Source organism: Talaromyces amestolkiae (assembly GCF_001896365.1).
Source record: "Talaromyces amestolkiae strain CIB chromosome Unknown scaffold3.1, whole genome shotgun sequence".
In the NCBI taxonomy this organism is placed as follows: Eukaryota; Fungi; Ascomycota; class Eurotiomycetes; order Eurotiales; family Trichocomaceae; genus Talaromyces; species Talaromyces amestolkiae.
In genome coordinates, this window is record NW_024468039.1 from 108,564 (window position 1) to 131,010 (window position 22,447).

The following is a 22,447-nucleotide window of genomic DNA, read 5'->3' on the forward strand; positions in this document are numbered from 1 at the left end:
CCCGCCGCCCACGTGAGCTTACCACAGTTCCCGCAATGGCTGGATCGTTCAGGATTATGGAGTACGTACTGAGCCGTAACATAGTTACCGTTTCGTAACCGGCTTACCTGGGGCCTTCTTCGTGGAGAGTTGTTTGAACGTATCATCTCGTTTATTCCGTTGTACGTATTTGGATTGAGACTGGATGGGGATCGCAGTTCACATTTTCAAATACACCCAATATGTTTCATGACATACTTTTGACCAATTGATGATCGCCTTGATCAGTAAGTATATAGACTTTATATCAACACCTGGAAGGAACTATCATCTGCGAGGCATACTTTGGTGCAGTCGATTTTGTCACGAAGCGCCCACAGCGCCCCATTTAATGGGTCTATTGAGTGGATCGAATATACTTGTCTACAATTCATCTGTCTTGACTCTTGAGTCTCTTGATAGTCGCCATCGACGATTCATAGTTGTAGTTGTAAAGTATCCGCGGAGTTGAAGTTGAGGATCACATCGGTTATTATTACCGGTCACCGCGGTCGAGGTGTTGGGTGAAAATCCAACCTAAAATCCTCCCCTCGTATGTATCATATACAATGTACGATACTACGAATATGGCACATACTGCGACGTCGGTGTTCCGTACAGTACCGAGTGGTACAGACGTCCGTATCAGCCAGTGTCCAATGCACGCCCGCTAGTACGTAGTTAAATGACATTTACATAGTAATGTCCACTTTCTACTGCGACGATCTTGAGCAGTGCGTCTGTCCATGAAAGAACATCCCAAACCACGAGTCGTCATTTCCTCCTGTTCTTGTCCTCATTTCATTGCCGGACACTGTTGTTATTTTTATTAACATTTATCTGCCCAACAACACAAGTTCAGGTCGAGCGGGATCATATCGTGAGTTGCAGGTGTGTCTGTCAGGTTAACGTTCGAGAGGCTAACCGAGCGGACCGTCAGCCCAGAGCCATAGCCACCTCACTACTCCGTATTTACTGTTTAGCGCTGGTAACCTTACCTGGCGCTCGGCTTCTCAGCTCCTCTGGCTGCTTCCCACTTAACTTCTCCGTCCAAGCTCAACCACCACCACCATTACACTCACCACCTACCACCTACCACCAACCACCAACCACCACACCACCAAAGATCGCTTTCAGCCCTTCTCGGCTGAGACCGTTAACATTGAGCGATCTTACCATACAGCCACCTTTACTGCTACTTTTCGCTTCCACGTCGGCTTCGCACCTCACGTCCGACCGCCAAACACAACACCGCATCCTTACTCCGTTGCAAAGGCGCAAGCCTTCCGTCCCAGCGACATCTGTGTCATCACCACAAAAACTCTGACATCCACAACCCTCGCAGCCGACGATAATTACTTCAAGCGCTTGATATCCAACTCTTAGAGACCCACGGCAAATTAATAGCAAAACAAAAGAGAAGAAAATAGCCATTCTTTGTTAGCGTTCAGACGGCTTCGAGCCACCGCGGCTGGTCTGGTGTTCTGAATCGTCGTCGACATCGACTCCCGCGGCGGGKGGATTGGACTTGATTTATCGGCATTCCCACAATCCGGTCATTATCGACTTGATTTTATTTTTACGTCAAATCGTGTCCACGATTGCGTTTTCCGGGTATTTCAAACATCGATCACACCTGGTCTGGTCATCATGGGTGGTTGTGTCAGCTCAGAGTCCAACGCGGACCTTGAACAGAAGAAGCGAAGTCAGATGATCGACAGAAAACTAGAGGAAGACTCGAGACGATTACGACGGGAATGCAAGATTCTTCTACTCGGTAGGTTGTTTAGTCTTGTAGTGTGAGATATGAGACGGTCGATTGATACTAATCTCATGTTTTCATCCGACCTACAGGCTCCGGCGAAAGTGGAAAATCGACCATCGTCAAACAAATGAAGATTATTCACCAAAATGGTTACAGCGTCGAAGAACTGACAATGTACCGACTGACTGTCTACAAAAACCTGCTTGACTGCGCCAAATCCCTCATTGAGGCTTACGAACATTTCGATATGGAGCCGACCAGTCAAAAAGTACGGGATTTCATCACATACATCTCAGAATACAACATAGACCCCGATCCCTCTATACCGTTAGACCCGAAAGTTGGCGATGCAGTGACCTTTATATGGAATGATCCGTGTACCGCTTCGGTAATGGAGCACCAAAGTGAATTCTACCTGATGGATTCGGCACCATAGTATGTTTGGTTTGCTATCAATCCCCTTTTGCCAGGATTCGCACTGACGGTGACAGCTTTTTCGAACATGCGAAACGAATAGCAGCGTCAGATTACATTCCTAATGAAGCCGACGTGCTTCGTGCGCGTACCAAGACGACAGGTATTTACGAGACAAGGTTCACTATGGGCCAGCTCAGTATACAGTACGATTGACTATCATCTTTGCTTTGATCCAATTCTAATCTGGTTGTAGCATGTTTGATGTCGGTGGGCAACGCAGCGAACGAAAAAAATGGATTCATTGTTTCGAAAACGTTACATCGATCATATTTTGCGTCGCACTCAGTGAATACGACCAAGTCTTGTTAGAAGAGAGCAACCAGGTATGAACTACAGATGATATACAGATTGTGGAGAGGAGCTAATAGTGTTCAGAATCGAATGATGGAGAGTTTAGTTCTATTCGACTCGGTGGTCAACTCGAGATGGTTCATGCGCACGAGTATAATCTTGTTCTTGAATAAAGTCGATCTCTTCCGACAAAAACTCGGACGATCGCCGCTCAGCAATTACTTTCCAGATTACTCCGGTGGTAACGATGTGAACAGAGCAGCAAAGTACCTACTGTGGAGGTTCAACCAGGTCAACCGAGCTCATCTTAACCTATACCCTCAGTACGTTCATCTACCTTTTCTTTTAAGATACCATTCACTGACTGTGTGCGTCTTCTAGTCTCACACAAGCCACCGATACAACTAATATTCGTCTTGTCTTCGCCGCCGTCAAAGAAACCATTCTACAGAACGCCTTGAAAGATTCCGGTATCTTATGATAATGAATGTGTTCTTTACTTCTTTCTTGCTGGCCAACGTCGTCGAATCATTTCTCTTTCGCTTTCGCGTGCAACTCCTGACGGGGGTCGTCATCGTTTTTCTGGGTTAAGGAGCGCGTCGTGTTACTTATATGTCTGTCGCTGCAGGCTTTTTAACGATCATTTGGGGCTTTTTCCTAATATTATGCCCAGTCTCCTTGTTCACCAATCTCGACGTCAACATAATCTTTGTTGTTACAATTTTGATATCCCAGGGATCATTCCAACGATCTTCTTACATTTCATCATTCTGAATACAGAATTGGCGTTTATCTTTTCTTACTTTTTTCTTTTGCGGAGGCGTCTTTCTTAAAATACGGCTTCATGACGGAATATTCTCTTTTTCCTTTCTTTCATCACGATCAAGCATACTTCTTCTCAGTGGGATTCAAGATGTTATACTTTCATATCCAGTCAATTGAATGAATCAAGCATGAGAAAACTTCTGACCTGCTGATAAGGTTGTGATATCCAAATTCTAGCAGTCTTACGATATTGTCTATTATTAGATCGAGTGATACCAACAATTTAATCTACTAAAAATCTTCCTGACATCAATGGCGTACAAAAGGACCCCGCTAGGTCCCGTAAGTCACTTGCGATGTATGACCGACTCTTACCTGTTAGCTTGCAAAGCTCATCCACTGCTAGCGGTTCAGCTCTCTCAGAAAATCGAACCATTGAACCGCGATGAATCCAGCATGGTCGTATAACAAAGTCGGGTTAAGATTGGCTCGTTCGGTGTGAAGTCGGGATTGCTTTGACATGACATCATCAGGATATACGACTTCTCCTAATTATACATTGACAATTTTCTCTTCCTAGTTTCTCATGGGATAAATAGAAACATAGTCTATTTGATATATGTAGTCAACAGCTGACATCCCAAGCTTATCTAAAGGGCTACGTACTATTATAAGGGTATCTGCACAGAATTCCGAAGTGTTCCGGAGTAGTAATATATTAGCGCTTTCTTAGTCATGGTTACCTACTGGCCAGTAGACAGCTCGTCGAGGCTTTTCTAGCACGTACCAATTGATGTTTTTTTTTTTTTTTTTTGCACTGATATTGGCGCTATAAAGTATCGGCAGTAGTCGTCCATCTACATTTATTAGATTGATTGACGAATTCGGTTAATCCTTCGCGACTTGATTTCAGCTTGGACACACCGTACTCAGCACAGATCTGTTTTATTCGTTTTTAGATGTATGATTCTTGCTTTGATGCGGCCATAGTAAACTCGTCATTGTCAAAACAGCTGTAACCTTGGTGGACGGTGTGGTGTACATTGCAAGTATCCACCCCCGCACAAAAGCATCCGAATCTAGACCTGTCAAGAGGTGCCGCATGCGGACTAGCGGTCTACAGCCGTGCTTATTTAACATTTAAGTGGGCTGTCCCCACTTCAATGCTCATGACCTCCCGTTCCTTCCTCGATTACATGATCTTTCAAAAGAGGCAAGTAGCTCTTTCCTCCTTTCTTCGATTGACCTGGGTTTTCAAGGAAGCTACGTGGGGCACAGCCACCTTCCCACTATCCCAACCGTGACTACCCGCTGTACATAAAACAGGTATATGTACGTTTACCCCTCTCTTGTGTAGCTTCATCTTTCTCCTCTTTCATACCTACTCCTCTTGTCTCTGTACCTAGCCTACGCTCTCGCCTCAGACTCCATTACTGCCTGAAGCGAGTACACTTCTTCTACCTGTGATTGATCTACCTTCTCTTTTCTCTATTAATCCCGAGCTCCTACAATCGTATCTACTTCCTGACTCTCGACTCTCAATTCCTTCCCCCAAGAACGTCCTGACAAGACAAAATGTCGTCCAAACCTCTTGCACGAGAACGTAAACCGTCCATTGGCGTCCCTGTCGCTGAACTTCAAGCCGTGGGACCTGGTTTCAGTCGTCCCAAGCACAAGAGGACATTCACGGGGTTTGGCCCCGCAGAGATTAAGGCTGTGGAAGCTAGTATTCCGGAGCATCTTAGGGAGACGTGAGCATACCTCCCCAATGCTCTGCTGACAATTGAGTTTGCCTGTAATCTAATCGTAAATAGATGGAGAAAATATGTATGACACCCTCGATCATCGATAGTGCTGTTTCGAAGAACGAACCTAATAACCACGCACGTTATAGTCCGCCACAGGTTTCGAGAACAAGGAAGAATTTGAGGTACTCCTTAAATGCGTGATATGAAAGATATGAATTAGAACTGATTTTACAAAAAGCGAGAGTTTGTTCGACATATCTATACGACTCTGGCCCGTTCGCTCTACAATTGCGATGATCTGTGAGTGGTCGAACAGCATCTCACTTGAAATTTCGATGCTAATCCTTTACCTACTATAGAGCCGCATACTCAGGCACGGCCCTTGCGTTTCGTGAAAGACTGATCATCGATTGGAACAAGACACAACAACGCCAGACTTTGGTAGACCAGAAGCGTGTCTACTGTAGGCGACTCTCTTATCTGGCATGTACGCTCAGGACAGTGGCTGACGGGCAAATTTGCTACAGATTTGTCACTTGAGTTTTTGATGGGTCGTGCTCTTGACAATGCAATGTTGAATGTGGGCAAAAAGGAGACCGCCAAAGGTATGACTTGTCCGTGTGGTCGTCGTTTAAGTATCTTACTCATGAATTCTGTCAACAGAGGGCCTGGAAGATCTAGGCTTCCGCATTGAAGATGTCATTAACCAAGAACATGATGCAGCGCTTGGAAATGGAGGTCTTGGTCGTTTGGCTGCCTGTTTCCTTGACAGCATGGCAACACTCAACTACCCAGCCTGGGGTTATGGATTGCGTTACAGGTACGGTATCTTCAAACAAGAGATAGTCGATGGCTACCAGGTCGAAATTCCAGACTATTGGCTTGATTTCAACCCATGGGAGCTTCCGCGCCACGATATCACGGTCGATATTCAATTCTACGGCCAATCTGTCCGACACGAGGACGAGGATGGTAAGGTGACCTACAATTGGCAAGGTGGAGAGATTGTGAAAGCTGTCGCATATGACGTGCCTATTCCTGGTTATGGCACCACAACCACGAACAACCTTCGATTATGGTCGAGTAAGGCAAGTAGTGGCGAGTTTGATTTTCAAAAATTCAATTCTGGCGAATACGAAAGTGCTGTATCTGATCAGCAACGCGCCGAGACAATCTCAGCAGTCCTCTACCCGAATGATAATCTTGATCGTGGCAAAGAACTTCGGTTGAAACAGCAGTACTTCTGGTGCGCAGCTTCTCTGTATGATATTGTGCGCCGATTCAAGAAGACAAAGCGTGCATGGTTCGAGTTCCCGGATCAGGTTGCAATTCAGCTGAACGATACTCACCCCACACTCGCGATTGTTGAGTTGCAGCGCATTTTGATCGATCTGGAAGGTCTCGAATGGGACGAAGCATGGAAGATTGTTGTCAGCACTTTCGGATATACCAACCACACTGTTCTCCCAGAAGCTTTGGAGAAATGGTCTGTTCCTCTCATGGAGCACCTACTGCCCCGGCACCTTCAGATCATCTACGACATCAATTTGTTCTTCTTGCAAGATGTGGAAAAGAAGTTTCCTAATGACCGTGATCTGTTGGCACGAGTCTCCATTATCGAGGAATCTCGGCCCAAGATGGTCCGTATGGCTTATCTGGCTATCATTGGGTCTCATAAGGTCAATGGTGTTGCAGAACTACATTCCGATCTCATCAAGACAACCATTTTCAAGGACTTTGTAAACATCTACGGTCCAGATAAGTTTACCAACGTCACGAACGGTATCACTCCACGTAGGTGGTTGCACCAGGCAAATCCCCGACTGTCAAAATTGATAGCGTCCAAGCTGGGTGGTTATGACTTCTTGACCGATTTGACGCTCTTGGACGGCATCGAGCGCTTTGTTGACGACAAGGAATTCCGCAGGGAGTGGGCTGAAATCAAGACAGAGAACAAGAAGCGACTCGCTAACCACATCAAAGATACGACTGGGTATGCTGTCGATCCAACCGCCCTATTTGATGTTCAAGTCAAGCGTATTCATGAATATAAGCGACAGCAGCTCAACATTTTTGGCGTGATCCATCGATACCTGAAGATTAAATCGATGACGCCGGAAGCACGCAAGAAGTTGGTTCCCCGTGTGTCAATCTTCGGAGGCAAAGCCGCCCCTGGGTACTGGATGGCAAAGACGATTATCCATCTGATCAACAAAGTAGGCCAGGTGGTGAACAACGACAGTGACGTGGGTGATTTGCTCAAAGTCATCTTTATTGAGGACTACAATGTAAGCAAGGCGGAGCTCATTGTGCCTGCTTCGGACATTAGCGAGCACATTTCAACAGCCGGTACAGAAGCTAGTGGAACCAGCAACATGAAGTTTGTGCTCAATGGAGGGTTGATCATCGGAACGTGTGATGGTGCCAATGTGAGTCTACCAAAGCCACCATTTACGATGCTTTGTTCTGAGCTAATGTAAACAGATCGAAATTACGCGTGAAATAACGGAGTCAAACATCTTTCTCTTTGGCAATCTCGCCGAAGACGTCGAGACCCTTCGCGAGACTCACAGATACAAGGGCTTCACACTAGACGAAGACCTGGCCAAAGTTTTCGAGTCAATTCGATCTGGCACTTTTGGCGATGCCAAAGCATTCGAATCGTTGATCGCTTCCATCGCTGACCACGGAGATTACTACCTGGTCTCGGACGACTTCAAATCGTACATCCAGACCCAGGAACTGGTTGACGAGGATTTCCGGAAACAGGATGAGTGGATTGCCAAGTCGATCAGCAGTGTTGCTCGAATGGGATTCTTCTCGACTGACCGTGTGATTGATGAGTATGCAGAGAGTATCTGGAACGTGGAGCCACTTGTCGTGGAGTAGGTCTGCTTATATCATCCACGGCGAGCATGTTACATAGTATCCCTCATGAACACGGACCTTCTTAGAGATTTATTGATAAGTAGCCAGGTATATACATAATGATAATGACATATTATTTCGATTACGTAGTATCAATTATTTGCAACAAACATACCTATATATACGTAGTACAGATCTGATTTGAGTAGAACATTGAATGGTATAACGTTTAATTGAATGACATTCAAGTATCGTCACGACCTACCTGCTGTACAGGCTACTATTCATCACCATGACTGCATTCAGGACTGCATTCATACCTAGGTAAAATGAAACAAAATAACCAGCCTACCCTACCAACGGAACTTTAGCAAGAGAGGAAACGCAATTTCCGTTTTAAGAAGAGAGAGAGAAAGAAAATTCGTAGTTCAAGTAATGCAACATCTCGAATTGGAGTTTAGAATAAAAACGAATTCGCTTGTGAGAGATGAAAAGGAGTATAAGACGAGCCTGCCCAGCAAAGTTGAGTTAAATTGCGCATGGATGGAAGGATGGAACAAGGGAAGAGAAAGGGGGAGAGATTATGCAATGTAGGCCAGTTCATCATTGTCCAAGCGCTCGATGTAATCCTTCTCCATGAGAGCTTCGATGTTCTTCTTGATATCGGGGACTTTGGGTGGGAAGCGGGCCTTGACTTGTTGAATGACTTCCTGTACGAGTTGGACGTGTTTCATCTTCTTGCGTGATTTCATGATTCGGACGATTGCGGACTGGTCATACAGGTTAGACTTATGTCCAAAAAGTGGGGGTGGTGGGAGTACATACCTGAAGGAGTAGCTTACGATCCTCCTCAATCGTCTTGTGTGTGTCGTCGGCTTCGATCTTCTGCTCCGACTTGATTTGCAGGTTGAGGTTGACCTTGACTTTCTTGGCCTTGAAGTTATGGTTGAGTGTGAAAGAGACTCCCGGTGCTGGCTTTGAACCTTCGGGGCTGGCGAGTAATACTTTCGCCTTCAATAATAGGCTGATATTTGGCTCCAGTACCTCGTTAGCGAGCTTGGTAGCCTTTTGGATCTCGTCAAAATCGAGAGAGTCGTGCTCGTTATAGAGAAGTAAGATTCCCATTTGAAACGTCGACACTTGGAATGTATAGGGAACCTTAGTGTTTTTGATATAATTGGCCTTCATTTCACCTTTGCAAAGCTGCCATAGCCATGTCAACTTACGGCCGCTGTGTTTGTCAAAGTAGAAATGTTGAAATCGCTCAGCCGTCTTGACGATTTCTGTTGGAGGAATGAACTCCGTTGAGGGTGCATTTAGAGGCCAGAAACCTGTACCCAGAATCTGAAAGTGAGGATCCACCATCTTCTTCCGGTCCTCTTCGTCATGAATCTTTTCTTGCCAATCCCGATAACTAGCATTGAGATCCTTGGAAATTTGAATATCCTGGAACATGCGCTGCAACTTGTTGGTATATTCGAAACCACATGCTTCTTTTAGCTTGCTGATCATGCTGGTCTCGGCATCGTCCGAAACAGAGCTGACGTGGACAAGACGCTTTGCAAGAGCTTTCGAGTAGAATTTCTGAAAGACATCTTTATCTTCAATGTATTTGAAAACGGTCATAATCTGAGTGAGCATTTCCTCCAACTCCGACTCTTCAGTGGCCCTGGATCCCTTCTTCAGCAATGAATCTGTGTAGCGTGCCAGTAACTCGGGCGACTTGGATGAACCAGTCTTGCAGATAGAGTTGCGGTTGACGAATTCACGGCATGCATTATCCAAGGACCTAACAAACTCGGACTCGCCCGCAAAAGCAGCGTTGACCAGTGTCTGATAGCGAGAGTGCACTTGCAATAAAGCATCGACGTACATCTTCGGCTCAAAGGACTCTCCTTCAGAAGCAACCTTCTCAACGGCAGAAGTTCCTGAATTGCGAACGTGTTTCTCGAATTTGGCACGGAGTGGATCAAGACCATCCTTGATTCTCGATAGCAAATGGTACATACGAGCCAGATCATCTTGTCGGTCGTTGTCCAGGAGAACTTGGAATTCGTCGCGAAGAAGACTAGAGTGAGCGGAGACCAAAACATCCAAGCATGTCTCTGTTAATCGCTTCGTGATGTCCGGATGCAGGTACAAACCAACACGTGCCTTTTCTTCATCAAGTCGACTTTCTGCCTTTTTCATATACTCAACGACACTGTTTTCGGAGACAAACTGACGGGATTCGTTCTCATAGTAGACACGGGTGGCGTCTATGAAAGGTCGCTCAAAGTAGAATCGATAAACCTCGAGGGTTGATTTGGTGCTGTCGTTCTCGTCCAGACCCAGTGACACAAATGAGTCCACTATGCTCTTAATTTGTGATTGTTCGATCGTCTCGCCATTGCGCTGTTTCTCAACAAGGTTGAGCMCCGCAGCCATGACCTTCTCTTGAMCCCTCTTGAAAAAGTCCTCCCGCCATTTCACGAGATGAAGGGTATACACATCGTAGATGTTTTTCTTTCCTTCATCGATTTCACGCTTGACCCAGTGTCGATTCAAGTAGCGAAACAAATGGTTCACATATTTGGCGGCTGTTGTATAGCGATCCCACTCCCGAATATAGAAACCAAGCAAAGCTTCTTCAGTGTGCGTTTCGGACGCTTGATACACATTTTCTAAATGTCTCGATAAATATTGTCCCAAGAGGTTGTAGAGTTCTTCGCCGAGGAGATGAGCTAGAAGTGAAACGCAAATAAGTAGATGTTCAGACAAATGCATATAACCAACATACCGCCTCTAAGGGCCTGGAGTCCCCCAGTACTACCAACGGCTTTTTGTGATGTGCAAAAGTTATGGACCGCCCTAGATAACATTAGCTTCGACCGCTGATGGAGCTTGAAATGCGAAGTCGTACGTGTATAGGCCCATGTACTGCGAGAGACGAAAAGTTAGCATCCTGTCCAGATTCCAGAAAATAGTAGCTCCATACTGTCTTCATATCAACGCCTTCCTCCAACTTGAGCATTACGCTGTTGATTCCATTTTCCAAATAAGTCCATCTGTTGTGAGCGTTAGTCGTCATGACGTCGATCGATCGTCTATTTTCGAATACGTACGTGTCTTGGACATCGTCCTTCTGGAGAGACGCCATTTTCGGCGTAAGCGGCGGATACTTTCTTAAACGGTCTGATCGGCGGAGGGAGATAGCAGGAGCTGCGAAGGCAGCAGTTGTTAGACCCATGTTTTGTCACATATGTTTAAATGAGTTTGAAATATAAATTCAAAAAACGAGAAGTGCTGCAAGTAATAAAAGGACACGACAAGAGAAGACAAGAGAAACTTGACAGGGCTGAGCGACGTGAAGCAAAGACCGGGGCGTGTAGTGCGGGGGAGTGCAGGCAACGAGACATGAAGCAACCGGATAAGCTAGAGATGACGCTGCTATTCTGTTTGGTACGGCAGAAACTTTGTCTTTGTCTTCGTCTAATGTTGTGAACTGCCTTTCTCGGAACGACACGAGGAAACCATGGAGAGAGCCTAAGATATACACTTTGCGGGTATCGACGAGGACGCACGCGTGCAACAAAGGATACGCAAGGACCAAGATAACTTGAACAAAATGGAGGATAGCTAGCAACCGCAAGCGAGCAAAAGAAAAACTGCCGAAAAAATGCGTCCTACTCACCAAGTGTTCAGAGCGCGGCCCGCAGCTGCTGGATGATGCCCTGCAAAACAGCGACGAATGCTGATGCAATAACGGCAAAAGGTCTATAGAAACGACGCAAGGAAAGTCAAGGCAGGGCGTGAACAGCAGGATATCGAGACGTCAAAATGCAAACAAAGAAACAAAATAAAGTTAGAGACCAGAGGAACGCAGACTTCCGGTCAGTGGTTGAAGTGATGCCAAATGAAGTTGATAAGCGCCGGCTCAAAGTTAAGGATCGCAGGGCCTTTGGCGGCGGAACGACCTGGTCATCCAGAGTGACGCTAACCATAAACAGAAGCCGCCTCCTCCTGCTTGCTAGTGCTTGGGCGACCTTAACAAGGCAGCCACGTGATGTGATTGGTTGCGGCTGCTATTTGGCGCTGGGCAGGTGGGGAGATGCGCTTACTGTTTTAGGACTAGCGTTGATCTCATTGTCATCTCATCTGATCTGCGTGCCTAAGGCATGACAGGAGGGCTCGTTGTTCTTCAGCTGTTGTCCTAATCAAGATTACTGCTGCTTAGGTCATTATGGCTTCTGCATATGGTCTCGAAAGGTTCGTCAACCTGGTATTATTACTGTTTACTAGATATTCTTTGCTATTGGTCTACATTTGAGTCAGTGGATGATTATAATCCTAACCCTGGTTGATGGCAGACTCCTGTGTCTGCTATGTATAATTAACAATTTTTATCAAGGTCAAGCGGGCACAGTACGACATCTGGAAGATATCGGCCGCTTTCAGTCCTTTATACGTACATTAACGCATCAGGCGGTTTACGTGCTTGTGCTCAGCAACATGTTGATGTCAGATCATCTGGCTATTACGTCATATCAACAGAGTGCCGAGTAATTACAGCATTGATTTATCAAGGAGACAACTATCGGGCCTACCCAAATATCTTATAATATAGCACATGATGAGCAGGCTTTTCCAATTATTTATACTATATTTACAGAAGCAACACCATGGGACTGAACCCGCCATCGGCTATCAAAGTGTCACGACACCTCATCCCGGCATGGCACTCAATTCCCAATACCTCGATTCAGAACAAACCCCTGCTCATCTACCACTGCGCATTTGAAAAAAGCGTCTCAGCATCCCAGATCTCCAACAATCTCAAGAAAGTAGACGTCGTTGTTCCACAGTGGCAATATTCCATGTACAGGCAGACTCATTTCCACTCAACGACTCACGAAGTCCTTAGTGTTGTCTCGGGCCGGGCCCGATTATGTTTCGGCGGAGAAGATAATCCCGAAAGAGTTGAGCCGGTAATCGAAGCTGGAGATGTGATGATCGTACCGGCTGGKGTAGCGCATCGTCTGCTGGAGGATCTCAGTGGCGGGTTCACCATGGTTGGTGCATATCCCAAAGGGAAGAATTGGGATATGTGTTATGGTGCTGGAGATGAGAACGAAAATGAGATCAGGAGCGCCATCTCACAGCTGACCTGGTTCGACCAAGATCCAATATATGGTCGTGATGGACCAGCCAGTCAGGCGTAGCTGGTCGGTGCAAGCCAAAGTCCAATAGCAAAAAGCACACCCGATGCTCGTAAGATTCCAAAGATAAAGTAAACATACAAAGTGGATGTTTCAGCTCGCATACAGCGAAAACTCCTCAGAGTAAACCTTGAACTCCATGCTAAATCCATGCTAAATCCGAAAAAAGCAAAATATCGAGAAAAAAAAACGATGAGAATGGAGCTCATTTTGAAACTCTTTCGACCAACCGGAAAATACTAATACAAAACGTGAGCAGCCACGCAATCAACGCGACAAGTAGAACCGAGGCAAGTGCTTTTTGCCGTACACATAAGGCATCATCTCGGTCATCTTGTACATCGTTAATTACCGCATTCGTGCAAGTTCCCTGCACATCGTCCAGAGATACAAATGCGAGACTCAGATTGGCCGCGTCGAAGACAATAAAAAAGATGTCTAGCAGGATCAGTCGCATTTTGGCTTTTGGCGAGCGAAGGCCTAATGGTTTGCTCGCGTATTCGTCATATGTGATGTAAACCAAATAGACCAAAGCCACCGCGTCGACAATAATGGCCATATCTGCCGAAGGACCCGTATCGCGATGGGAACGATTCGCCAGCATGCGAAGAGAACCACCGAGTGCTAAGGCGCATAGGGAGAATATCCAAACAGTGAGTCGCAGTATTAAAGGCACCATAGGACTGCGTAGTAAGTGCCGTTGAAAGCGCTCTATTAGATTTCGATGTCGTGGGGACCAAGTCGCGCGGCCCAGTTCTGCATCCGATCCATCATGACTAGTGCCCCAAGGCAGGGAGTAATCTCCTAGATTATTGTTTAACCACTCGAAAGACACTCGCTTCTCTCCTGCGCCAACTCCCGTGCGGGGATAAGCAGCCGTTTGCGCGAAGCGCTTCCATCGTGACTCGCGCCCCGGTATCGTACCATCAAGCTCGTCGTTGGTTCCTCTTGTAAGGTTTTTGTTCGGTTTCGACGTCTGGTAAGGCGAGTGATTATGTTGTGCCACGAGGGCATCGTCTATTTCGGTCGGCAGAAGCCTTGAAGAAGCGTCGGTTTCATCCTCAGGGACATCATATGATCTCACCCAAGCTATATCATAAACGAGTCAGTATGTGTATGTGCGAACGGCTGCTTTGTCTCCAACGTCAATCGCTAGTTACGTACCAGGCAGAGTCCGAACTGGAGGAGGTGACCAAGTGTGAGTTGGTGTATCGTGAGAATTGACCGTGACAGCAAAGGACGACTGTGTACGGTTCGTGGCAGAAGTCCTTGGTGGGAGGAGAGAATCCTGTTCCGCAGACGCGTTTATGGGAGTATTCTGGACGATCGGTGGAACGAGCAAAGATTCTCGCGCATCTGGGGCCATTGCATGCAACAAAGGGCATGGCAAGTGGGCCAGAGCGATGCAGAGCGAGCCTGTGCCAGACGAATTCAATAGAAATCCTTAGAACTCTGTGAAGCCCCTGAGATGCTAGAAAAAATGACTGAACGAACAGCAGCTTCAAGTCAACCAGATTGAAAGATGAAGTTGGAAGCTGGGACTATGAGTCCAATTGGCTCGTAGGGCGGCGGTAGCCGATCCGGCCCGGCGATCGATTAATGAGCTGCGGCATGACGATGTCCTTGGCCAGGCTACGGTTGGTGCCTGCTAGCCTGACTGCCTGGGGCACCACCCGCTAATTGCGAGCCAGTGGTATGACGTCTTGTACACATGTGCTAGTTAAGCTACGTAACAACTTCAATTTTCAATTTTACTATTCAATCGACCAGTGAACATTTTCCTCTGCGGCACAGAAAGACGCCAGGGAAAGACAAAATATGGTATTCATGCACTGATACATACGAACCCTTTGCGCAAATCGACATCGTTATTCCGCCGCCTGTCCTTAACTGACCGCTGCGATGCGTTTCTTCCTCGTCCCCATCTCGACCAAACGAGCCTTCATATACTGTCGTCCACCCAAAACCATAAAGACCGGATACGTTGACCGTGTAACGAACAAAGCTGCCGAGATATGGGCTGGCTGGGAAAAGGCAGAGAAAGGATGGAAGAAACAACTCGTCGGCTATGGACATGTCATTTTGCAGAGAATCCCATACGAGGAATGGGGACTGAAAAGCATTCCTCCGCTCAGTCAAAGTCTTCAGATTCAAGAAGCACAACAAAAACAGAAGATCGACGTGATGTTTCCCAAAAATGCAATTAAAAGTGAAGACGTGTTTGGTATCTTGAGGAAATTGGGCACAGAACGGCAGGAATTACATCGGAGGAGGATGTGGTGGTGTATAGGAATTGCGCCTTTGACTGCGCCTATTGCAATTATTCCAGTGTAAGGCCCTGTGCTGCAGATGGATTTCAACCACGCTGACCAACGATCTAGAGTACCTAATATTCCTTTCTTCTATCTTGCATATCGTGCCTGGTCGCATTGGCGAGGTGAGTCTGATATTTCAATTCTAAGTGCCCACATACTGACTTTGATCACAGCTTGGAGTGGTTCAAAACACCTTATACACCTACTCGATCTCAACTTGATTAGCCCGCATGCATTTCCCGAATTGGAGAGCTTCTATGCAACCCGATTACTGAAAAACGGTGTCCCAGGACACCAGACGAAAAGCAATATGGTGACTAAAGATACCAATAAACTAACTGAAAAGGAAACAGCGGCCCCTAAGGATGAGGCAGCCGCCGAGGAACGATTACTCTTAGAGATGAAAGACGGCGAAGAACTCGGCAAGATTCTGGAAACCCCAGCGATAGCCATTGAAGTGGAGCGTGCCGTTCTGCAGGTTGGACAGAAATTGAAACTCAACGAAGAAAAACGACAAGAAAAGAATGCCCAATAGACGTGCAATCGCAGGTATGAGCACGCGTTGGAACTTACTGTAATGGAGGTTAACGAAGGGATGTAATGGAACGAAAGAGTGGTTTATTTGAGGCCTGAGATACCCATCGCAGATCTTATAGAACGATCCGGTGTACTTTTATATAGACTTGCATAAAATTTCCTTCCTGCTCAGTGTATCATGTATACTATTGTGATGTGATGATCTTCAAACTATCAACTGGTCAACAACCCAAACAGTTTACTAATAAAGAGTCCATTCCCTAAGAACACTGAGGTGACTGTTTGGATATAATATCTAGCCTTAATTCGGAGATTTTCGTGGGGTCCAATAGCATCGCGATTTTACATTCATCACCAACTCCTGGATATGGATCAAAATGACACCGCCTCCAAGACCAGCGGTTTTCTTTTTTCAATCTTCAATCTGCACCTAGATAGAGGTTACTTTGAGACAACTATATCCCCAAATTATACGGAGATTGCCAAAAGTAGAAGGTCATTTTGAAACTATGTGAATTTTTCAATCCGCGCTTGACTCAGTCTGTAGAGTCATTATGAGTCACTCCGATCGGCTTTGAGAGAATCTGATATTTGGCAATACTACTACAGCCTCGGATTTGTGGTCACCCATATAAGAAGATATCATTTCTCGAAGTTGTGATTCATATCCATTGACTTTTGGATCATTCTTGAAAGGTCCAGGCCAACCACTACAACCATGTCGCAACACCCACCAACGATACAGTCCACCCTTGCACAGGACACGAATGTGGCCTATATCGACACCATACAAGCATATGATCAATGGGCCGATGTAAGGAAAGTCTTGAACCTGAATATCAAAACAGACTATTAACATTCTTCAAACAGGTCTATGACACAGACGGCAACTTCCTGCAAGCACTCGACACAATTGAAATGCAGTGGATGCTTCCCGAGCTATGGGCCCAAATCAAAGCTCAAACACGACAGATAGGTCGTCAGGAATATAAACTGGTCGATCTGGGTTGCGGTACGGGCAGGAATACATTGCAACTTCTGGATACCATTTCTCAGGATTCATTGCAATCAAATGTTCAGATCATTGGCGTCGACGCCTCGAACGGCATGCTAGATGTCGCACGCCAGCGAATTGATGCAGTCAACCGGCCAGCGGACATAGAAGTAGAACTAGCACCCTTCGACCTCCTCGCCGATATCGAGGCCCCTTCCAACAGACGAACCCTGAATCTCGTACGAGACGCTGACGGAGTGATCTCAACCCTCGTCCTTGAACACATACCCCTAAACAACTTCTTCGGAGCAGCTGCATCAATTCTTCGCTCAGGCGCATATCTCCTGGTCACAAATATGCACGCAGACATGGGTAAGCGAAGTCAAGCTGGCTTCGTGGACTCTGCTACAGGGAAGAAAGTGCGTCCATCAAGGAGTTATGCGCATGAAGTAGGACAAATTCTGGCGGAGGCTGAGAGGTGGGGATTTGAGGTTGTGCAGTTGCCGACTGGAAAGGCTGCTAGGTCGCATGGTTGTGTTGACGGGGTGATTGAGAGGGAGGTCACGCCGGATATGGTTGAGAGGCTTGGGCCCAGGTCACAGAAGTATGCTGGTGTATGTTTTGTTTGGTTAGGAGTGTGTTTCAGAAAGAAATGAAGTAGGCCAATGAAAATGATCATGAGGAGACAATGCTGTCGATTATAGTGTGAATGTTGTACATATATGGTACATATATCTATTGTACGTTCAATCCAGATTTCGGATCGATGCCAAATAACGCCGTATGCCTTTTTGACCCTTCCCTCACGAAAAGTACTTTTGCAACAGAACCTCACGATGTCGTACTAGATTCTCGTGTTTTGACAACAAATGAGCCAATCTGTTATATTTCCATCCCATATTCTCATCTAATATGAGATGCGTATATGCAAAAACATTAGCATCAAACAACCCTGGTTGACTGCGATTGAAGAAGTACTCGTTTTCGCCAAGTAGTGTAGAAAGAGCTTCGAATGCGCTATCTGCATCAGCTTCTAGAGTATTGACATCGATATAGTCTGAATATTTGAGCAATTCATCCCGTGCTGCTGACTGTAATTGAACGGCTAGCGCTGTTCGAACGGCTGAAGATGAGGTGGCGGGATTAATGTAGCGTTTTCGAGCTACTTGCTTGAAATTGAGTTCATTTAGATATAGTTGATGTAGCTGTTACGAATTATCAGTGAGCTGAAATTGTACCCTGCTATATGGTCGAGACTCACCCATGCATTACGTATCCGATGGTCAATCAATGAGGCGTATACATCAAATCGTATATTGAGTTGCTGCTCTTCTTCACAGTGCACTTGTTCTATAGCCCACTTTTGTAGCTTGTTGGAAGGAATCGGAGATCTCGTGGCAGCTGGTAAGGCTGGGTAGAGGAAAGGTAGGGCACCCGTTGGAGAAGCGTGGTTGTTTGAAGGGACAAGGTCAAAGTCTATGCCGACGAATTTCAAATAGGCCTATCGCGTTTGGTCAACTTGCGTAATGTTTCAAAACAGTAGTGCGCGATACACACCTGCCATTTGAGACACTGAGGATTGAAAGATGGTGCCCCTGTCGCCGCTTGTTTGGGATCGATAAAAACGAACAATCTATTCCGCCCGGAGCTTCCGCTGTTGTGTACATTGCCAGGAATATCTTCCGCTTCGTATGTCGTCAGTGGGAATTTGTCGAAGATTTGTTTCACTGGCGCGGGCACGCTGAATAGCTTCTTCGGTCGCACTACACTGGGAGTTGCTGGCCGAGGAGGTTCGGTGTCATGCTCGGTTCCAGCCGGCGTGGCAGCGTTCACACGCGTTTGTGAGGGCATGGGAGTGACGGCAATTCTGGCGGGKATATTTCAGACGATTTCAGAATTATTATCCATAAAGCTAGACAGCTTCGTCGTAAGGTTGTAAAGCTCTGGTATGTCAAACCAAAGGGTCCCCATAAATGTTTAGATGTTGGCAATATCGAAAAGCATGTCTCACCGCCCCGCGCCCTTGACCACTCATCAGCTGTAAGAAGCCACCCCAATTGGACAGAAATGCCGTCCCTCAACTGCGATCACGTTTTCTTGGCATGTGAAAAGCCTCGAGTCATACCAGCAGTTTAGTCCGCTTTCGGAACAATGAACCCGGTCCGATCAGTTCCAGGTCCCGTACTGAAACACTTACTTCCTCAACATATCGTTAGTCAGAGGTACGATGTTTGTCTGACTTCGAATCGCATTGAGGACTGGTTGTTCTACCACCTGGCTCTTCTTCAATCTCTAATATTCGACATTGGTTGTTGGTCAAGCGAGTTGCAACCGTGGTGCGGGGTCTGCTGCGTTGGACGATCTTCTCGGCCCCGATCGGTGCAAATCTGGAGATTCGATAATAAACAATTGATATGCACCTTGAAATTCGCATGATCTGGTGGGTTTGAGAAGATAAATATTGTTCCTCTTCTTTGCGTGGAACAGGAGTGATTTGTTTCAGTCATGCCTCTCGACGAAGAAGGCGCCAAATGGTCGTGGTACGTACCCTAGCGCGGGAAAAGGTTGCGTGATGTTCTGTCCCTAATACGATCACCAGTGAGCCATGTATGCGTGGACATCGCTCATCAAAATGCCAGCATTTCGATCGTCTCATGATGAAAGTTCCTAAAGCCGGGCGACCATTGGCAAAGTGTCCGCATCCTAAGGGGACGTGCAGTTGTGAAAAAGTCTATGCATTCATGGTCCGAATACCTAAGGGTAGGATATCCTGCAGTCGAAGTCTTGATGTCAACTATACTGACTCAGCTTGGTACAGGCTCAACTTGCTTGTGCAGACCCTTGTATCAAGTCCCTGCCAGCTCGACAGCAGAGACACAATCAGTTCCCACAACTTCTGGGACACCGTCGCTACCACCTAATCCGACTATACCGATAGTATCGACTGCAGCACCAGGACGAATACAGAAGCATACGCGGAGACCAAGCAATTTTCAGAATCCCTCAAATAATGTCATCAAGGCCCTGGACTCTGAGCTTATGCAAGCAGAGTATAAGAATGACTTTCGGATATCGGCGCAGACACCTACTTTGGACCGCTCTACAACTTATACACCTGTCTCTGGAGATATACACATGCCGTCATATGGATCGACCCAGGCCATATCGATTAAAACAGAGAACAAGCCACGTGGGTGTTGTTCTGAAAAACCTGCAAAAACGGAGCCTGTTACCCCAGCATCGGAGCCGCAGCAACGATCCTGCTGTGGGGGTAGTGCGACAAAACAGGAAGAAGAGCCGGTTCTAAGTATGTCTGACAATCGCCTCAATTCAGCATGGAATGAATCGTTCTACAATTCTCAAAATACATCGTGGAATACCCAATTACCGAATATCGACTTCGCCTCTCAGAGCAACATCTACACAACCATGAACACGAAGCCTTCATATTACACAAACCAACATGAATCGAACCAGTCTACCATGCCTCGAACGTTTCATCATATGGATACACAACACCAGGCTAATATAAGTGGACCGACCATGCATCAATTCTACCTAAATACTGCTTCATATCCTTTCGACATGTCACTACCATTCGTTGACGATAGCAATCATGATTGCTCATGTGGTGATAGCTGTCAATGCCTGGGATGTGCTAGCCATCCATACAACGAAACAACGCGACAACATGTGCAAGAAATGGGATATATGATGACCGTGAAAGAGGACGAAGAGAAGTCTGGTACTTCCAGTCCATTTTCAGGACTGAACAGCCCGCCAGCCATGTCGTCCAGAATTTCATCCAAACAGAGCCACTCCGCGCCGAAAAACACACAACCGTCTTTTACAGACGACAATACTTTCGGTTCTACTTTCGACAACAACATCACTTCACCCACTTACGCTAACAGCCAGTTCATGCAACCCTCCGAATATTATACGATTGAGTATCCTGTCGGCTTGACTCTCTGCTCAGATATAACAGGGACGTGCCAATGTGGGAATGACTGTAGTTGTGTCGGATGCATCACCCATAGCGGTCACGACGGTATTGTCTTAGAATCAATGCCTGCAGAGAGCCAACCTATACCCAATCAGGCTTCTCCTCCGCAGCAGTTCCATGATTATTACAGCCAGAACCCGGGTAAAACTCGTTCGATGGATCAATATTCTCCATCAGATTTGAGTCCGCGGCTTGTTGAGACGCCGCTTGTTTGAAAGAAGTTGACGTTGTCCAATGCTGAATGATTGATGACAAACCATGGATACCCCTGTGAATTAGATGGATGCGAAAATTGCCGGTGATACTTACATAGACATTGTAGTACCGGAAATTGAATAATAGAATTGACTGGCATCAAAAAATCTACATATAGTCTCTTCTCATATGTAGGAACTGGAACTAAACATGCATTTACACATGAAATAGTTGAGTACTTCATCAGAGCATCCTTTCAAGTTCCCCATGTTCATCTCTCTGTATATAAACAATACATGGACAGTTTCTAACAGAAAACGCGCACTAGTCTATTGTAACGCATAATTCGACTTCAACAAAAAAAAAGGGAAAGAGCAGAATCCAACCGTACGCAAAAAATCCTCGTAGGACGAATCTGCCTTGAAATTTATGGAACACGTGAAGGCATACTTGATTGTTTGATTGGCGGTGACATAATGATAATATATCAAAGGAGGACATTATTCTGGCACATTTTCGACGACCCGGGTATACTCTCACGACCTAGATTGACGCACAGCATTGGCAATGGGGCTATCGCCGTGTCGGAAGGCGGCTAATCAGAAAAACTGGATTAGTATGGAACGAACAAAGCAATTAAGCATTGCGGGATACGTACAATCGGCTTCTTCATATGCGCGGCCAGCCCCGAAACCGAGACCGACCCAGGCAGGCCAAGCTCTCCGCTTGAAGAGAAGGACTGAGAGAACGACACCGAATCCGAGGCCGATGGAAGAGCGAACGATCAGAGAAGAAATGGCGCGGTCCCACTATCAATTGAAGATCGAGTTAGTTGAATGGGTGCGATTGGCCAATAAGACACGAGAGTTTTGTAGCTGCTGTGACTGCTTGATCGACTGCTTACCTTTTCATTGAGTAGAGCCTCGCTCACGGGCTTGGTTGAGCGCGCAACCGGGACTGTCGGCTTGGTCTCGTTTGTTTCGGCCATTGCGACAGGATCTCTATTTCATGTTAGTCATCAATGCCAATTCTTCACATGCAGGTTGTACTTACGTATAAAAAGAGTATGTACGGGGACCCGACGTTGAATATCGCAGAGAATTGGAGAGGTAAACCAATGTTGTTGCATGTACGTAGTGAGCTCCTTGGCGGGCTTTCGTCGGAAAAACTAGGCTCGGCTTGGCTGATGCCCTGATAGCACCGGAGCTGTTGACGCTAGCCCGTATACGGTAAGGTCTACTATTTTTTTGTCTATCGATAGGAAAGAAAG

The 22,447-nt window shown here is 46.3% G+C and overlaps 10 protein-coding genes across 10 annotated transcripts; 6 read left to right on the forward strand and 4 right to left on the reverse strand.

The window, feature by feature from the left end:
- Positions 1-587: 587 nt before the first annotated feature.
- On the forward strand, positions 588-1,404 carry BHQ10_002095 (uncharacterized protein; the record flags this gene model as incomplete). Its single annotated transcript, XM_040874203.1, has 2 exons — positions 588-691; positions 1,074-1,404. 2 exons carry the CDS (start codon positions 588-590, stop codon positions 1,402-1,404), a joined length of 435 nt encoding a protein of 144 aa, XP_040730600.1.
- A 264-nt stretch (positions 1,405-1,668) lies between these two features.
- On the forward strand, positions 1,669-3,032 carry BHQ10_002096 (uncharacterized protein; the record flags this gene model as incomplete). Its single annotated transcript, XM_040874204.1, has 6 exons — positions 1,669-1,795; positions 1,873-2,218; positions 2,275-2,403; positions 2,454-2,583; positions 2,636-2,874; positions 2,933-3,032. 6 exons carry the CDS (start codon positions 1,669-1,671, stop codon positions 3,030-3,032), a joined length of 1,071 nt encoding a protein of 356 aa, XP_040730601.1.
- A 1,859-nt stretch (positions 3,033-4,891) lies between these two features.
- BHQ10_002097 (uncharacterized protein) lies at positions 4,892-7,953 on the forward strand (the record flags this gene model as incomplete). The annotated part of the gene is made up of 8 exons (XM_040874205.1): positions 4,892-5,067; positions 5,131-5,143; positions 5,211-5,246; positions 5,303-5,364; positions 5,424-5,527; positions 5,592-5,669; positions 5,728-7,493; positions 7,549-7,953. 8 exons carry the CDS (start codon positions 4,892-4,894, stop codon positions 7,951-7,953), a joined length of 2,640 nt encoding a protein of 879 aa, XP_040730602.1.
- Positions 7,954-8,513: 560 nt separating this feature from the next.
- Positions 8,514-11,161, reverse strand: BHQ10_002098 (uncharacterized protein; the record flags this gene model as incomplete). The annotated part of the gene is made up of 6 exons (XM_040874206.1): positions 8,514-8,702; positions 8,758-10,655; positions 10,712-10,782; positions 10,835-10,851; positions 10,910-10,979; positions 11,037-11,161. 6 exons carry the CDS (start codon positions 11,159-11,161, stop codon positions 8,514-8,516), a joined length of 2,370 nt encoding a protein of 789 aa, XP_040730603.1.
- A 1,432-nt stretch (positions 11,162-12,593) lies between these two features.
- On the forward strand, positions 12,594-13,133 carry BHQ10_002099 (uncharacterized protein; the record flags this gene model as incomplete). Its single annotated transcript, XM_040874207.1, has 1 exon — positions 12,594-13,133. The coding sequence occupies one exon, from the start codon at positions 12,594-12,596 to the stop codon at positions 13,131-13,133; it is 540 nt and encodes a 179-aa protein (XP_040730604.1).
- A 202-nt stretch (positions 13,134-13,335) lies between these two features.
- Positions 13,336-14,496, reverse strand: BHQ10_002100 (uncharacterized protein; the record flags this gene model as incomplete). Its single annotated transcript, XM_040874210.1, has 2 exons — positions 13,336-14,219; positions 14,295-14,496. The coding sequence occupies 2 exons, from the start codon at positions 14,494-14,496 to the stop codon at positions 13,336-13,338; spliced, it is 1,086 nt and encodes a 361-aa protein (XP_040730605.1).
- Positions 14,497-15,032: 536 nt separating this feature from the next.
- Positions 15,033-15,980, forward strand: BHQ10_002101 (uncharacterized protein; the record flags this gene model as incomplete). The annotated part of the gene is made up of 3 exons (XM_040874211.1): positions 15,033-15,460; positions 15,512-15,567; positions 15,619-15,980. The coding sequence occupies 3 exons, from the start codon at positions 15,033-15,035 to the stop codon at positions 15,978-15,980; spliced, it is 846 nt and encodes a 281-aa protein (XP_040730606.1).
- Positions 15,981-16,700: 720 nt separating this feature from the next.
- BHQ10_002102 (uncharacterized protein) lies at positions 16,701-17,632 on the forward strand (the record flags this gene model as incomplete). The annotated part of the gene is made up of 2 exons (XM_040874212.1): positions 16,701-16,796; positions 16,853-17,632. The coding sequence occupies 2 exons, from the start codon at positions 16,701-16,703 to the stop codon at positions 17,630-17,632; spliced, it is 876 nt and encodes a 291-aa protein (XP_040730607.1).
- Positions 17,633-17,779: 147 nt separating this feature from the next.
- On the reverse strand, positions 17,780-18,827 carry BHQ10_002103 (uncharacterized protein; the record flags this gene model as incomplete). The annotated part of the gene is made up of 3 exons (XM_040874213.1): positions 17,780-18,181; positions 18,238-18,477; positions 18,534-18,827. The coding sequence occupies 3 exons, from the start codon at positions 18,825-18,827 to the stop codon at positions 17,780-17,782; spliced, it is 936 nt and encodes a 311-aa protein (XP_040730608.1).
- Positions 18,828-21,713: 2,886 nt separating this feature from the next.
- BHQ10_002104 (uncharacterized protein) lies at positions 21,714-22,165 on the reverse strand (the record flags this gene model as incomplete). The annotated part of the gene is made up of 3 exons (XM_040874214.1): positions 21,714-21,772; positions 21,836-21,986; positions 22,082-22,165. 3 exons carry the CDS (start codon positions 22,163-22,165, stop codon positions 21,714-21,716), a joined length of 294 nt encoding a protein of 97 aa, XP_040730609.1.
- Between the last annotated feature and the right edge of the window lie 282 nt (positions 22,166-22,447).